Here is a 15,854-nt window from a genome sequence, read left to right as displayed (position 1 = left end):
ACTCCTCACTCTGTGCTTTCCTATAAAAAATGATATCCTCCTGCCAAATTTATTCTCCCTGGCAGTTAAGTCTATTTCCAAAGTTTACAGAAATGCTCCTAACGACAGATCTAGCAAAAATGCTACAACTGTCTCTTAACTCTCAACAGAAACACGCCTACAGTTCATGTAAGCCCCTGAGCTCCTGGGTCAGTGATCTCATCCAGCGACTGAACTTCTTCAACACCTGGGCCAAAGTGGCTTACTCTGCGATCCATCAAAGGTAGGAAAGGATGCCACTCCATACTTCTTCCTTATTTTTGCTCAGAGTGCTCACAGTAAGAATGGATTCCACATACTTGGGCTCTCTGTGCTCTCATAGTAATGTGTGAATTAAGAATTCCTGTCTTCCATCCAGGTTGAGAAAATGGAGACTGGTAGTTGAGTGTCCACCTGAGAGACTGAGATAATCACTGGCCCCTAGCACATTTCTCTCCTCACTATCCTACATGCTGTCCTGAGAAAGCAGCAAAGGAAATATAAAAGGATATATGAAAAAAGTGGCTATACATAATGGGGTTGTTTGTTTTTTGTTTTTGTTTGTGTGGTACTGAGAGTGGAACCCGGGGGCATTCTACCTTTGAGCTACACCCCCAGCCCTGTTTTTTATTCTTTGTTTTGAAACAGGGTCTCACAGTTTCAGAGGCCCTCACTAAGTAGCTGAGGCTGTCCACAAACCGCGATCCTTTTGTCTCAACCTCCCAAAAGCTGGGATTACAAACATACACATAATGTTTTATTTTTTATTTTTTTATTATTTTGGTGGTACTGGGGATGGAACCAGGGGCCTTCTATCTCTGGGCTACACTCCCAGACCTATTTTATATTTTATTTGGGAACAGGGTCTCTTAAGCCAGCTGAGGCTGGCTTCTAAACTGCGCGATCCTCCTGTCTCAGCCTCCCAAGCGTGGGGATTATAAGCGTGTGCCACCACGCCTGGCTCACATGATGTTTTAAATGTGTTTCCAATCATAATAAAAATAGCACAGAGCCAGGCATGGTGGTACACGCTTGTAATCCCAGAATTTGGGATGCTGAGATGGGAGGATCATGGTTCGTGGACAACCTCAGCTACTTAGGCCCTTCACAATTCAATGAGACCCTGTTTCAAAACAAAGAATAAAAAATAGTGCTGGGAGTGTAGCTTGGAGGTTGAATGCCCCTGGGTTCCATCCTCAGTACTGAAAAAAAAAAAAGCACAAAAGGCCAAGAGTAGCCACCATTGAACAAGTGCCTCAGCACCGAGCATCTTTCCACAAGCCCACTTCTAACTCTTCAGTCCTAGTGGCTCAAGGATGCAAGGCAGGCTCTATATTATCATTATCCTATTTTAGAGAGAAGCAAGCTGAGGCACAATAAGAAACTTGCCAACGGTTCCACAATTAGAAAATGGAAGGCTTCTCTTGTACCATTTAACTCTAAGTGAGGTCTCCATTTTCCCTTGCAAGCTTCACACCATACCTGGCATCCATTAAAATGCAAAACAAGAGTCCAAGGAGGAGGTAGCAGAGAGGAAATTAAAAGGCTGACCCAGGGAGGCCCTGGAGGAAGCTCCTGGGCTTTCTGAAGGTGAGAAGGGACTTGTAGGTGTCTCTTCACCACCCCAACCTGAAGTCTGCTTCCCAACAGGTACATAAGATTCCTTGCAATTTGGAAGCAGTCTGTTAAGTCATCTAGCCAAAAATCCCAACAATCCACTGATTCAGAGACTGATGCCTTTGAAGGATTTCCTACAAGATACTGGCTCCCAGCTTTCTTCTTTCCACAATGTAAGTGTTAGAAACCAGGATGGGCCCCACCCGGGCCCAGGCGAGGTTGAACTCAGGCCTTCCTCCACCGCTTACCCTGGCCTCTAGGACCATGGGCCTAGCTGACTGCACCTGTGCCTCGCAGGTGCCAGGGCCCCCCCTAACTCCCTCCCACTTTCTTCCCTCTCCCCCAGTTTCCTCAGACCTCAAAACAGACTCGCCTTTGTCAAACCTGTGCCTTGACAGGCCACTTTCTCATCTCTGGTGCACTGGTGCTAGATGTCAAAGGCCAGTGTTAGGTGCCTCCCTGAGGCCACTAAGGAGTCCATTCTGTGCGCCAGCCATTCACCTAACAAATGTCAATGACTGAATGTTTGCTGCTCAATAGGAAAGGCAGACCTTGACAAGGCTGCGCTACGTCTGGGCTCGGGCATGGAGCTGCAGCAAAGCCACAGTGGACTAGGCGCTCCGCGGGGACAGGACAGGAGAGAGCTGTCTCCATTGCTATCCTATCCCTGCCACCTAACGCGGCCCCCAGTGTCAGCAAAGCTTCAATTAAGACTTGAAGAATGAATGAGTTTCCAAATGAATATGTGAATGAATCAGTTATTTTGGAGCAATTATAAGGGGGACCTGGGACCTTATCTAACAGCCAGGGCAGGTCACTAAGAAAATTACTTGTAGGATGAGACGTGAAGCTTAATCTCATCTGTTCAGTATTGTGGTGGGGATAGAGAGAGCGAAGAGTAGAGTGACATTTACACTGTATTTATGAGGCACTGTTCTAAGGACTTTGCATAAGTGAAATCATGCCATTCTCATGACAGACAGCCTGTGGAGATTTTTACTATAATCATCCCTATATTCAAATAGAAAAACTTTGGCAAAGTTAAGAAATTTCCCCAAAGTCATATAATTAGCGAGTAGTAAGTTGTATGTATGACTTTGGGGAAATCAAGAAAAAATACTAAATGACTAAGCTAGGATTTTTTTTTCTTTTTTGGGGGAGAGGGTTTTGGAGATGAAACCCAGAGGCATTTGACCTCCGGGCTACACCCCCTGCCCTATTTTTTATTTTGAAACCGGGTCTCACTGAGTTGCAGAGGACCTCACTAAGTAGCTGAGGCTGTCTGCAAACCGCGATCCTCCAGTCTCAGCCTCCCGAATGCTGGGATTGTAAGTGTGGGCCACCACGCCCAGCTCTAAGCTAAGATTTGAAATTAACCTGTATGACTTTAAAAGTCAAGCGTTTATAAAGCCATTGCCTAAACTGGGACTAACCTCTTTATAGGAGGTTACATCCATCCGAGGCCCAGAGATGAGAGAGAGCAAAAGGGCCACAGAGAATGGTGTAGGGCAAGCCTGACGGGAGGGGACAGGCCGGCTTCGCTGCCCAGGTTCTTCAGGCAGGTGAGGGGCCCCTGAAGAAGCACTAAGCTAGGCCTGGCCATTCAGTGCACAAGCTGGTAGTGACCTGCAGCAGGATGCCAGAAGTGCACCAGAGGACATTTAGGATCAGAACCAACTAGGCTCTGCCTCTGAAATGTTGGGGTGAGGAAGAGATGCTCAGCAGGAGCCCAGGCCTGGGGACTGGACAGCTGAGGGGTGCTGAGGTCATTTATGGAGACAGAGACCACAAGGAGAAAAGCTGACAGACTGGGATTAAAATAACAGTCCTGACAAATGTGAATGTCCTGCTGCGTATGGCCATTCTCCAGGCAACCAGGGCTCAAACAGCCACTGCTGCTGAGGAGCCTTACAGAAAAAGAACTGTCCTCTTCCCCATGTGCCCACGTGCCATTTCCTGAGACAACTCTGGCACATCCTGGGGCCATGGCTTTTGAGGTATGCTGATTAGTCAAAATGGCATCAGATGTGCAGAGGGTCCCAGATTTAGAGCCCCTCCATGCGACAGACTGGCTCAATTGGGAATAATAAATCCAGCACTGAATATGGCCACTGAGTTCGTTCGGGACCGAGTTTTCTCAGAAAGGTGGGCAAAGGTTTCAGTTGTAGTTCTGCAGCCACTTATCTGCAGCGATTTTTTCTCTTTTATGAAATAAACTCCTTTAAGTTCCTGTTCACAGCGCTAAAAGTAGAGATTCCTCTCCGGGAAAAAAAAAATCTGAATTGATTGACACGGACAACTGCCTCTTGTGCAATTGACCACTTTATTCTAGACACAAGATTTTTTGTACTTCCCTATTTCCCCATGATTCCCTAGTAGTAAAGTGTAAACACCAAAAAAACAATAGTGAGATATTCATGTAAATCACCAACCCTGAACAAGACAAAAGTAAGGCCTGTGACATCACAGGTCTTTGTGATTGAAATCAGTCCCATGATCCTGCAGGTGGGTCTTGTGCTTTAAGTCAGCCCGTTTGGCCTTGCCTTGGCCTTGCAGCTGCAGAGGCTTTTAGTGGGCAAATTCCAGAAGAATAAAAGTCACACCCAAAATCACTTGAAGAATTCAGTTTTTAAGAGTTTTCTTTAAACCTTTCAGAACCTTTTATTCCTAGGGCTTAGTCCAATGTCCTTCTCTATCTAGCAACCTCCTTTGAGCTGAATGGGGATGAAGTCAGAGATTCCAGCTTTCATACATGTAGTTGGCATAGGGAAATCTGTGTACATTTATGATGATTTAGAGGATTTCGATGAATGTCTGCTGGATTTTGTTTGCAATACCATCTGCTGTCTGAACGCTTCACCCTATTAAACACTTAAAATATATTTTAGTAGACAGGGCCCAAAAAATAACATGAAGTTTTTATTATATCTGTCTTTTGTTCTGTCATAACTATTTTAACCAGGTGGTGTCACCCTGTCTCCAGGCAGTGCTATCACTAGGTGCAAAGGTCAAGATTCCTCCTAGCCTTTGGCTCTACTGTAATGATTAGAATGAAGGTCAAAGATAGGGAGGAATTCTGCATTTGTAATTGCTGTAGCAGGAATGCTTCCACAGTATCTGAATTCTGACTAGAATTACATCTTGAACAAAGCCGAGGGCATTTAGAGGCTTAGACAAATTACTAGAAAATTTATTTTCCACGGACTCAGTTTTTCTCACAGTCCTGATCTTACATCACCGGAGCAATTTGTGTGGAAAGTTAAAAGAATCATTACCAAAAGAATAATAGTTATGAAAGAATATCTAAGAGTGGGGGAGTACTTTGGCCAGAGACAACACTCTCCCTCGGGGCACTGCTTTCTTTAAGCGATTAGCCAATTTTGCGTGGAAATTACACACACAAATGCCAAGGAAAAGGCAGCACCTCCATCCCCACAGTGAATGTGGAGTGCAGGGGCTGGACCTCCAGAGATGGCCTGAGCTCGCCAGGAGGCTGTGGTCAACAGCCTGGTCCCTCCCCCACACCTGCCCAGACTCACCCACCTCTTCCTGACTTTCCTCTCCACCCATCTCCAAGAGACAGCAGTGCTGTCCACGCCCACAGGCAGCCCCCAGACTCACAAGGAACTTGGCATGTGTTTTTCTCCAAAGCCTTCCTTACTGCTGCGCTCCAGAACCATGGAAGGTCCCATGGAATCTCCATGGATACCCTCACTTTTACCCACCAAGTGGTTTCTGACACCATGGACACCAAAGACGAAGAGTTGCCCATCATCAGTATCCAAAAGAAGCTCAACATCATCCGGAAAGCCTTTAAGGTACTGGGAGACTTAGATTGGAATGGGTAATCATTCATTTATTCAATCAATCATTCCCTCAACAAACCTTTACTCAGCACTTACCATGTGTCAGGCACTAGACGGGCAGAAAAACAAAACATGGTCCTCTTCAGGTCCTAATGCAATCCACCTTCACCCAGCAATCCATTCATTCCTGAGCTAGGCAGGGAGCCCTGCAGACCAGCTCCTCCTCAACCAGCAGCAGCAGTGAGAATGGTCATGTCTCAGCCTGTTTCTGGAGTCTCTTTTTTGTTCCACTATTTTGTCTCCCTTTGTGCCAGTATCACACCATTTCAATTATCACAGCTCTATAATGAGTCTTAATATCTGCTAGCATTAAGTCTCCAGATTGGTTCTTCTTTAAGGTTGTCAGTTGACCTTGGAGAATTTATGTCCAAACAGTATCAAGACTTTCAATCATAAATATTTATTTAGATCTTCTTTATTTCTCTAGCTTAAATTTAACCTAAACGTTTACTTAGTTCTTCAATTTCTTTCTAGTAGTTCAAAAGAAGAGTTGATAATGAATGTCCTTGTCTTTTGCCTAAAACTCAAGGAACAGCATTCAGCATTCCATTGTTACAGATCTTCTATAGATTAAGAAAATTGAGCTGGGCAGGTGGCACATGCTTGTAATCCCAGCATTTGGGAGCCTGAAACAGGAGGATCATGGCTCAAGGACATCCTCAGCTACTTAGTGAGGCCTTTTGCAACTCAGTGAGACACTGTTTCAAGATAAAGAATAAAAAAATCAGGCTAGGGGTGTAGCTTTTCCCACATCTATTGAAATAGTTTTTGTCCTTTATCTTATTAACATGATAGGTTATATAGATAGATCTATCTAGAGTTTATTTTGTGAAGATATGATTCCTAAGTTAAGGTTTTTTGTATAAAGAATGGAAGCTAAATGCAATGAGAGATTTTCTCAGCATCTATTGAGATAATCACATGACTGTGTGAGTCTGTGTGGTGCTGGGAATTAAACCCAGAGGCATTCTACCTCTGTTGAGTTGAGGCTACATCCTCAACTCTAGTTTATTTTTTATTTTGTTTATTTATTTATTTATTTATTTATTTATTTATTTATTTATTTTGGTGGTACTGGGGTTCCTGGAAGCCCTTCTACCTTCGGGTTACACTCCCAGACCTATTTTTACATTTTTATTTGGAAACAGGGTCTCCTAAGCCAGCGTGCGTGGCTGGCTTCAAACCTGCGCAATCCTCCTGTCTCTGCCTCCCAAGTGCAGGGATTACAAGCGTGCGCCACCACGCCCGGCTTATTTTTTATTTTGGAAAAAAAAATTAGCCCATAAGATTGGCCAAGGGCAGCATGAAGAGGAGGGTGGTGGGTTTTGTTTAGGTTTTACTGTGTCCATTACTGGTGTGATTTCCTTATCTAATTTTACCTTCTGGTCCGCTGGGGATGCTTCCTGTTTTCCAGTGCATTTTATGAATGTGTCTTGGGATTTGGGCTGGGGAGGAGGCCTCTTAAGTAGTCCAGTCCTGTTCTTCTTCTCTCAGCACTCATCAGACTGCACTTGAAGATGATTTGAGAACATCTCAAATGATTCCAGGTTGGAAACCTTTCCAGAAGAAGGGTGATAACTGTGGGAACCCCTCGTAGAGATGACAGGAGAAAAAAAAATATGCAAAAGGTGGCACATGAAGAACTAGACTAATTCAGCCGGGCGTGCTGGCACAGGCTTGTCATCCTGAGCCTGGAGGATCGAGGTTCAAGAACAGCCTCAGAACCCTGCTTCAAAATAAAGAATAAAAATAGGGCTGGGGATGTAGCTTGAAGGTAGCATGCCCCTGGGTTCCATTCCCAGTAACAAACACACACACACACACACGAACTAGACTAATTCTACTAGAAGTAGAACTCCAAAGAAGTTCTAGAAGTTCTAGAAGTGGAGGCTCCCAGGAAAAGGCTCAAAGTAGGGGGCATTCACTTGGTCTGAATTGCTGATGACGGTGTTGTGTTCTTTTGTAGACAGGAAGTGTGGGAGAATAAGTAAACACCTAGCAAGGATGCTGACAAGGAGTCAAAGTTCAGACATGGTTTAGACTTGAAATATATCCAGTTGCTTATTAACTCATTCACTTAAAAATATGCATCTGCTCATAGCTGGATATATAAAAAAAATCAATAAAATAAGGCCCCTGCCCTCCACGAGATCAGGGTCTACCTGAGAGCTGTGCCCCAAGGCTATGGTCGTCAGCTTCTTGTCACTGTAACCAAAATACCTGACAACCTAAAGGAGGAAAAAACTGTGTTGACTCATGGTTTCAGGTTCAGCCCATGACTGGCCGGCTCCAGTGCCCTGGGCCTGAGGCGTGGCACGGCCATGGCAGAAGACGGGAAGCTGCTCAGCTAATGGCAGCCAGGAAGGAGGTGGGGGAGAGGGAGATGGAGAGAGAGAGAGGGCAGGCGCCCTGGACAAGACCTACTTCCTCCAGCCATACCCGACCCGTCTACAGTTTATACCTCCTCCCAACAGCCCATTTAGCCATCAATGGACTAATCCACTGATGAGGTCCAAGTCTTCATGACTCAGTCATCTCTCCCAAAGCCTCACCTCTGAACACTGCTGCACGGGGACCAGGCCTTCAACACGAGCCTTGGAGAACATTTCAGATGCACACCCTAGCAGATGTCTACTAACAACATTCACTGAAAATTCACTACGTCTCAGATACTAGGCTGGGCTCTTTTCTGCATTATTCAGTCTTCACAAATGATTATCCTCACCTTGTAAGTCACCTATGGGTCAGAAACTAAGGTTCACAGAATTCAGACGTAGCTTAGACCCCAAGCCTAGCTTATTCTACAGCCTGCCTCCTACTGCCATCCTCCACCACCCAGTTGGCACGAAGACAGTGCGAGAGGCAGGTTCACGGGCCTTTCCTGGGCCTCACAGAGCGAGAGAAGGCATAGGCCTTGCCCTCCCACATGTGCTCTTTGTTTATCCATCTAATTAGATATTCTCAGCCATTCCTGCTTCATCCCAACAACTAGCTTCGACTTAGGTAAAATTACTTCCATTTACTTTGAGTGGCTCTTCTGAGGATTAAATCACCCCAAAACGGGCTGTTTACATATAACTTACCAACTGGGTCTTTCAGAGAAAAGACCTAAATACTCCATAGCCAAGTCACACAAGTAGAGATGGAAGTCACTGTCAGATGCATAAAATTAACTTTCCCACAATTTAGATGAAAAATAAAAAGTAAAAATAAATTGTTACAAGGCAGTTACCTCTTCCTTGATTTCTACTTTTTCCCAGAGATTTCAAGTGGAAAACACAGAGGAACATACAATGTCTAGGGAAGTGGGGCACAGTGGAGAAGGCAGCCATGGCAAAGGGTTACATTCCAGAAAGTCTGTTCCAGAAAAAGGATCCAGAAAGGGCTCTTTCCCAGGGGGTGGAGAGGTGGCATAGAACAAAGGAGTTCATTAAAGAGAAAGGGTCTGGAACAGGTGGCTTTCTTGAGAGGAAAACTGCAGAGAACCTTCCGCATAGTGAGCTTTATGCTGCTGGAAACCTTCCTTCTCCTGTGCATTTGGGGAGGTCACCGTCTCCCCAACACACATAGCTTGGCGCCTCTGGTGTCTTACTACAACCCCTCCCATGAGTGAGTTTGGCCTCCTGAGATCCCTGTGGTCCTCTAACCTTGGCTCTCACTACAGCGAGGTGTGGAGTCCTGTATTCCTGTTCTTAAGGGCCAGCTTTACTTTCCCTCTGGTCTATCCCAATCTGTAGTAGCTCATGTGTGTCTAGCTACTAACAGGACAGTGTAGAGCAAATGTAGTCAGTGAAACTTTGTATTTACAAAAAAGTAAAAAGCAAATTATTATATAAAACAATTCCCAGTAAGGCTTTTTAGAATAAGCTAAAATAGCTGGACGTGGTGGCGCACGCTTGTAATCCCCGCGCTTGGGAGGCTGAGACAGGAGGATCGCGCAGGTTCGAAGCCAGCCTCAGCTACTTAGTGAGGCTCTCAGCAACTTAGTGAGACTCTGTTTCCAAATAAAATATAAAAAAGGTCTGGGAGTATAGCCCGGAGATAGAAAGCCTCTGGGTTCCACCTCCAGTACCACCCAAAAAAAAAAAAAAAAATGAAATTACTTAGAATAAGATAAAATACAAAGCACTTTATGCGAACTCACATCACACCTCCGGGCCGGTCAGTCCACAGAGCTGATGGCACAGAGTATGGCACAGGCAGCTGTCAGGGAGCTGGCCCAGGACAGCCATGCCCATCCCATCTCCAGGGAACTGTGGGGTCACAGACGGCAGAGACCTCCTGGGCAACCCCTCACCCTGGCTCCCATGCGTACCTGCAGGAGAGCAGGTGCTGCACAGGCCCGGGCAAGGCGCACCTGAACTGGAGCTGTGGGCAGCTGGGTGTCCTACTTAATGTACTCACCAGAAACGCCCTTACTTAACTTGTGCTAGAGATGACAGAGAGCCCTTCCCTGCCAGGTACAATTCCAGAGCCACCATAGTAGGGGTAGGTGACAGGTTCGAGCATAGTGTAACCTGACTCCTTTTGTTACTGTTCTTGCTTCCTCCTAAAAAGATCAGCTAACAGGACTAACTGGATCACTGTTGCAAGGGAGATGGAAGCCTGCAAACTCTTTCAGTGCTGAGTGGAAATAGAATCCAAAATTCACCTTAGCACTTGGGACAACATTCCCAGGCTGGGATGGTCCCAGGCTGGGGTGGCCTCTCCGCGTGGGGCTCTAGGCTGACACCACCTCTCTTCCATTACAGGGCTCCAGCTCCTCTCTAAAAGGAGTTCGCATTTTTGGCTTATTCATCGAGGGGGCACGGTGGGATCATGAACAAAATACACTAGAAGACTCACTGCCTCTTGAGATGTGCTGTGACTTTCCTGACATATGCTTTTTGCCAACAAAGGTAACCACCACACTGTTCATTGTCCCACACACCTGAGTTCTCTCTCAGTAACTCACGCCACTCCTCTTGTCGCCAATTTTCACAAGGGAAAATTGATGGTACAACAAACATTTCTAAAATCTAAACCAGGTATTGTATAAACATCCACTGTAGTTTCTCAGAAATAGGTATGATAAAGCCATGATTATTATTCTAAAATTAAATTCTCCAGGCATAATTTTCAAAATATGCAGTTTCATCTACTATCTCAACTGAAATGTACTCAATACATAAAAAGTCCCCCAAACCCAGCTTATGGGAAATGTGAACTACTGGTCCACTTGAACTACGCAATTTAACCATTGGTTGTTTTTGTTTTGTTTTAAGATTTCCACTGAAACGACCAATGCTTCTAACCAGTCGGACTCAGAACTCCATACTTTTGAATGCCCAGTTTATCAGACCCCTGAGAGGTCAAAAGTTTTCACTGTTACTGGTTTACCAACAAACTTTTTAACATCAGTGTATTTACCAACGAAGAAACCTCCAAGTCACTGGATCACCAGGCAGGTTGCACTGCTGTGTGAGAAAAATGAATGAAAAATAAATTTCCATACCAGATCGCTTGAAGTGTTTACTCTAAGCACATTTACATGTGTCAGAACATTCACATGTGGTACACACTCTGACAACACTGTGTTCAGCCACACTGGACAAGGGCAGTCACTTTAACTGGTATGTGAAGACTTCAATATGTAGGACCTTCCAGCTGCTTTTTATTCTAAGCACATCAGACCTGCAGTATCTGTAATGTCTCTGCAATCAAGTCTAACATATGTTAGAATAACCCAGAATATAGCAGGCTAGACTCCCCTACCAGTAGAAACCACACTACGTAGCAAGGTAGTAGGGCATATTTTCATGTTTTTTAACGCAAGGAAATAGTTTGTGCCATTATACACAGTAATACATGCCTGTGCTATTTGGAAGGCTCTCCCTGGTGCTGGCTTGGCTACAGACTTCTGACACAAAACAGAAGAGCCTTCTTTAACTAGAAGAGACACACCCTTGTTTTAACTTTACTAGATCACTCTGCCTACTAAAAATAAAAATTCCATAAATCAGATTACTATCCAAACGTGTTGCCAGTTTATAATCATAGCTATCATGACAAAGCACATATAATCCTCAGACTACCTCTACCCTATGTGGGCATGCCAGCCAAATTTTACACAAGGAAATCGGTGCTCGGAGATGAAGTAATGGGTCCAGCCTCACGTTGCTGAGGGAGCAGAGCTAGGATTCAAAGCCGCATGTTGCTATCATGCTGTCATTTGACTTGACACAGTCCACGGGCAGAGAACAAATCCCAAGTGCACATAAGCGAAGACCACACCGTCCATTCCTCATCAGAAGGGGTGGGGAAGGGTGGACCTTACACCAGGAATTAGATTCATTAACACTATGAAAAGTATTAACATCCAATCACTGTTTTGTCTAGGAGACTGTACTGACAGTAACATTAAAAACAGATACAAGCTGAGCATGGCAGCGCACACTTGTAATCCCAGCATTTGGGAGACTGAGACAGGAGGATCGTGGTTCGCGGACAGCCTCAGCTACTTAGTGAGGCCCTTTGCAACTCAGTGAGACCCTGTATCAAAGAATAAAAAATAGGGCTGGAGGTGTAGCTCAGAGGTAGAACGCCCCTGGGTTCCATCCCTGGTACCTAAAAAAGAGAGACAGACAGACAGACAGACAGCCAAAGTTGGGCATGGTGCTACAGGCTTGTAAGCCCAGGACTTGGGGGCTGAGACAGAAGGATGTGGTTCTCAGCCAGTCTCAGCTACTTGGTGAGGCCCTCTACAACTTAGCAAGACTCTGTTTCAAAATAAAGAATAAAAAATGGCTGGGATATAGCTCAGAGGCACAGTACCCCTGGGTTCAATTCCCAGTAAAGCATGTGTATACACACACACACACACACACACACACACACACACACACACACAGAACCTAATTATGCACAATGCTATAGAAAATAATTATAAGACAATCCTTCATTTAAGTAACCAAGAAGAAAATGATGAACAATTTTAACAAAAGATATAAGGTAGAGTCTTAGTGATACACTGGCTAAAAGTTTTAGAAATTATCCATAATTTGCTAAAAGTCCATGCTTACGAAAAATGCCACACACAAGGACTTTTATCCAACCAGTACAAAATTAAAGACCAAGATGAATCCCATACTGATATTTTTAACATACTTGCTACTAGTGCATGTTCTGACACATCCACCTCTGCCATGTACTGTGATTCCAGGAGGAAGAATGGAGAATTGATACGGTCTGGTCTCATCCCAGGGCTCGGCCTGAGAGCCTCCCTATGGGCTAGAAACCCAGTGAGAACCAGACAGGCACTCTCTGCAGACATGAACACCTCTTGCCACATGGGCTATTTTTTTTTTTTTTTTTTTTTGCAATTGAAGAGTTATCTTTATTTATGAAGTAACATTCTGAGAAATATGAAATCTTACTTTTTTCAGCATAAGTTATTTGAGGGGGATAGACAGCTATATCATACTATAGAAACAGGTAGGCTTTAACATATTATTAATTTCAGTGGATTGAAAATATAGGAGACAGGATAATTGTGATCCAAATTTTATAAGAATTGTTTTATCCAATAGTATATAATCAATATCATTCATAATTTCTAAGGCTTTCACTTATATACAAATATATACATATATTATCAGATATTCAACTTCAAAGTTCAGTAATAAATATTTGTCCTACATTTTTAGAATGCAAATTTTTTTTTTCATTTTATTTTTTAATTGGTGCATTGTAGTCATATATCAATCACATTGGAGTACAAGACTTGAGAGGATATACAAGCACACATCATCCAATTAGCCCTCATCCAGCCCCCGTCCCATTCCCTCCCCCTCCCTCGATCCCATGCTTGTTTGGTGATTAACTTTGATACATTTGTTTATGTACCTCCTTCATTTTAAAGAGGCTCCATCCTCCCCTATTCCATACCCTCTGATTGGTCACCTTAGTTGCTTCACTATAGGGCCCTTTCTATAGCTCGACCTCTTCCTGTTGCCCCTTTCCTCATAGTTATTGCTGATTAGGGGAAGCATCTGATTTTTATTTTCTGCGATATTTCTCTGTGCATGCCGCGTTGCAAGTACCGATCCCACTCTTGACGGCCCCAGTAGTGGCCTGGCTACCCGGTGGACTGATCCAGACCTCGCTGGCTCAAGCAGCGGCCTTGCCTCATGGGAGGCCCCGATTCTGGTCTCGCTGGCCCCGACACCAGCCTAACCCCTCAGTTGACTCCGATCCCAGACTCGGAGGCCCCAGTAGTGGCCTTGCCTCATGGCAGGCTCCGATGACGGCCTCGCTGGCCCCGGCACCGGCCTAACCCCTCGGAAGGCTCCGATCCCAGCCTCGGAGGTCCCAGTAGCGGCCTTGCCTCCTATCAGGCTCTGATGCCGGCCGTTGGCCCCGGCATTGGCCTAACCCCTTGGCAGGCTCCGATCCAGGCCTCGGAGGCCCCAGCACCGGCCTTGCCACACGGTGAGCTCCGATCCCAGCCTTGCTGGCCCTGGCACCGGCCTAACCCCTCGGCAGGATCTGATCCCGGCCTTGGAGGCCCCAGCACCGGCCTTGCCTCACAGCAGGCTCCGATGCCGGCCTCGCTGTTCCCAGCTCCGGTCTAACCCCTCGTCAGGCTCCGATCCAGCCTGAGGCGGCCTTCCCTCACGGAAGGCTCCGATGCCGGCTGCTGGTCTCGGCACCGGCCTAACCCCTCGGCAGGCTCTGATCCCGGCCTCGGAGGCCTCAGCACCAGCGGCCATTGGCCCCAGCACCAGCCTAACCCCTCAGCAGGCTCTTATCCCAGCCTCGGAGGCCCCAGCACCGGCCTTGCCTCATGGCAGGCTCTGATGCTGGCCGCTGGCCGCTGGCCCCAGCATCGGCCTAACCCCTTGGCAGGCTCCGATCCCAGCCTCGGAGGTCCCAATAGCAGCCTTGCCTCACGGCAGGCGCCAATGCTGGCCACTGGCCCCAGCACCAGCCTAATCCCTCGGCAGGCTCCGATCCGGGCCTTGGAGGCCTCAGCACCGGCCTTGCCTCACGGCAGGCTCCAATGCCAGCCATTGGCACCACATGGGCTATTTTTAAACAAACACAATACTTCTTATGGCTAAAGCCTATGTTTGAAAGTATAACTAAATATATAATAATTTGTAGCATTTCTTAAAACAGTAAGTACAAAGCACCCAACTATTATCTGGGCATCGCCCCCCACCTCACATTACTATCCTTTCACACTCCAATATTCTGACAGTTTCGATATAAAAAGCAACCGGCCAGGGGTCCCATTGCCTTTTGGATCCCCTGCAGTCCAGGGAAAGTCCAAAACCAATGATCCTAGAGAAGCAGCGTTGAGCATGATAGGCTAAGAGCTTACGACTATCTCAGTGCCAATAACCTCAGAGTAGCAAACAAAACTGAAATGGAGCTCCAAAGTGATCAAAGCAACATTTTCATTTTCAATTTTATTTCAACTTAAAACTTCATTTAAAGCTTATCAAATAAACATGTTAAAAGCAAAATTATAAACAAATTGTAGGTGATGTCCAGAAACTGTAGCACTGTGCTGCTAATAATTCTTTTCACTAGCAAGGAAATAACTGAACATCCTACATCCTCCCAAAGCTTTCTTGGTGAATCCAGAATGGAAAAGGCTGGCACACCACTTCCTAATGCCAGGAGAAAAACATTAAAAAAAAAAAAAAAAAACAGCTGCATACAGAAACACTGACAATTCCACCAAAACAATGAAGATTACAGGATACAGAATGCTAGAGCAAACCAACTTCATGATCGCATTAACACAAGCTAAATTACATGTACTTCAAATTGCAGGATAGAATGAACACTGTGTATCTAAATGGCTCATATATAAAATGTGTAATTAAACTCTAAACATACACACTCTTAAGTATTACATTCCCCTATGTTTAAGACACTGAGAACAATTTAGTTTTGAATATAAAAATTTAGTGAATTTGCTACTGTTCCATTCTAGGATAGTTAATGAGACTATATCAACTTCACTAGAATTTAATGGCTAAAGCTACTTTATACATGTTAAAAGAGAGACATTTTAAATTAACACCTTATATTGCTCTACATAGTCCTCAAGAGGGAGCAAGGTTCTATAAAGGATACAAAATACAATATAAACTGTATGGACTAAACAGTAGCAAAAACACTGAATTAAAAAAGTCAAAAAAATATAAAAATAGTAGCCTAAAATGGCAAATTTTCAAATACCAATGTGTGTAAAAATGTTTAAATAGTGAAGTTACTCAAAAAATATATATCTGTTTTTTCTATTTGTAAGAGGTTATAAAGGCAAACACACACCTGCAACTGAGGTAGCAAAGCCAAATT

The 15,854-nt window shown here is 44.9% G+C and overlaps 1 protein-coding gene across 1 annotated transcript in view; it reads left to right on the top strand.

Moving 5' to 3' along the window:
- The window catches only part of DNAH14 (dynein axonemal heavy chain 14), a gene marked incomplete at both ends in the record, with an annotated part of 395,029 nt that extends 384,051 nt beyond the window's left edge, over positions 1-10,978 (top strand). Inside the window, 5 exons of the mRNA XM_080698700.1 lie at positions 150-262; positions 1,669-1,808; positions 5,287-5,453; positions 10,253-10,399; positions 10,766-10,978. Coding sequence (XP_080554826.1) covers positions 150-262; positions 1,669-1,808; positions 5,287-5,453; positions 10,253-10,399; positions 10,766-10,978 — 780 coding nt within the window. The remainder of the gene's footprint in view (positions 1-149; positions 263-1,668; positions 1,809-5,286; positions 5,454-10,252; positions 10,400-10,765) is intronic.
- Between the last annotated feature and the right edge of the window lie 4,876 nt (positions 10,979-15,854).

This window comes from Muscardinus avellanarius, assembly GCF_963383645.1.
Source record: "Muscardinus avellanarius genome assembly, chromosome: 7".
In the NCBI taxonomy this organism is placed as follows: domain Eukaryota; kingdom Metazoa; phylum Chordata; class Mammalia; order Rodentia; family Gliridae; genus Muscardinus; species Muscardinus avellanarius.
The sequence above is the reverse complement of the archived record's forward strand: the minus strand, read 5'-3'. Positions and strand labels throughout refer to the sequence as shown.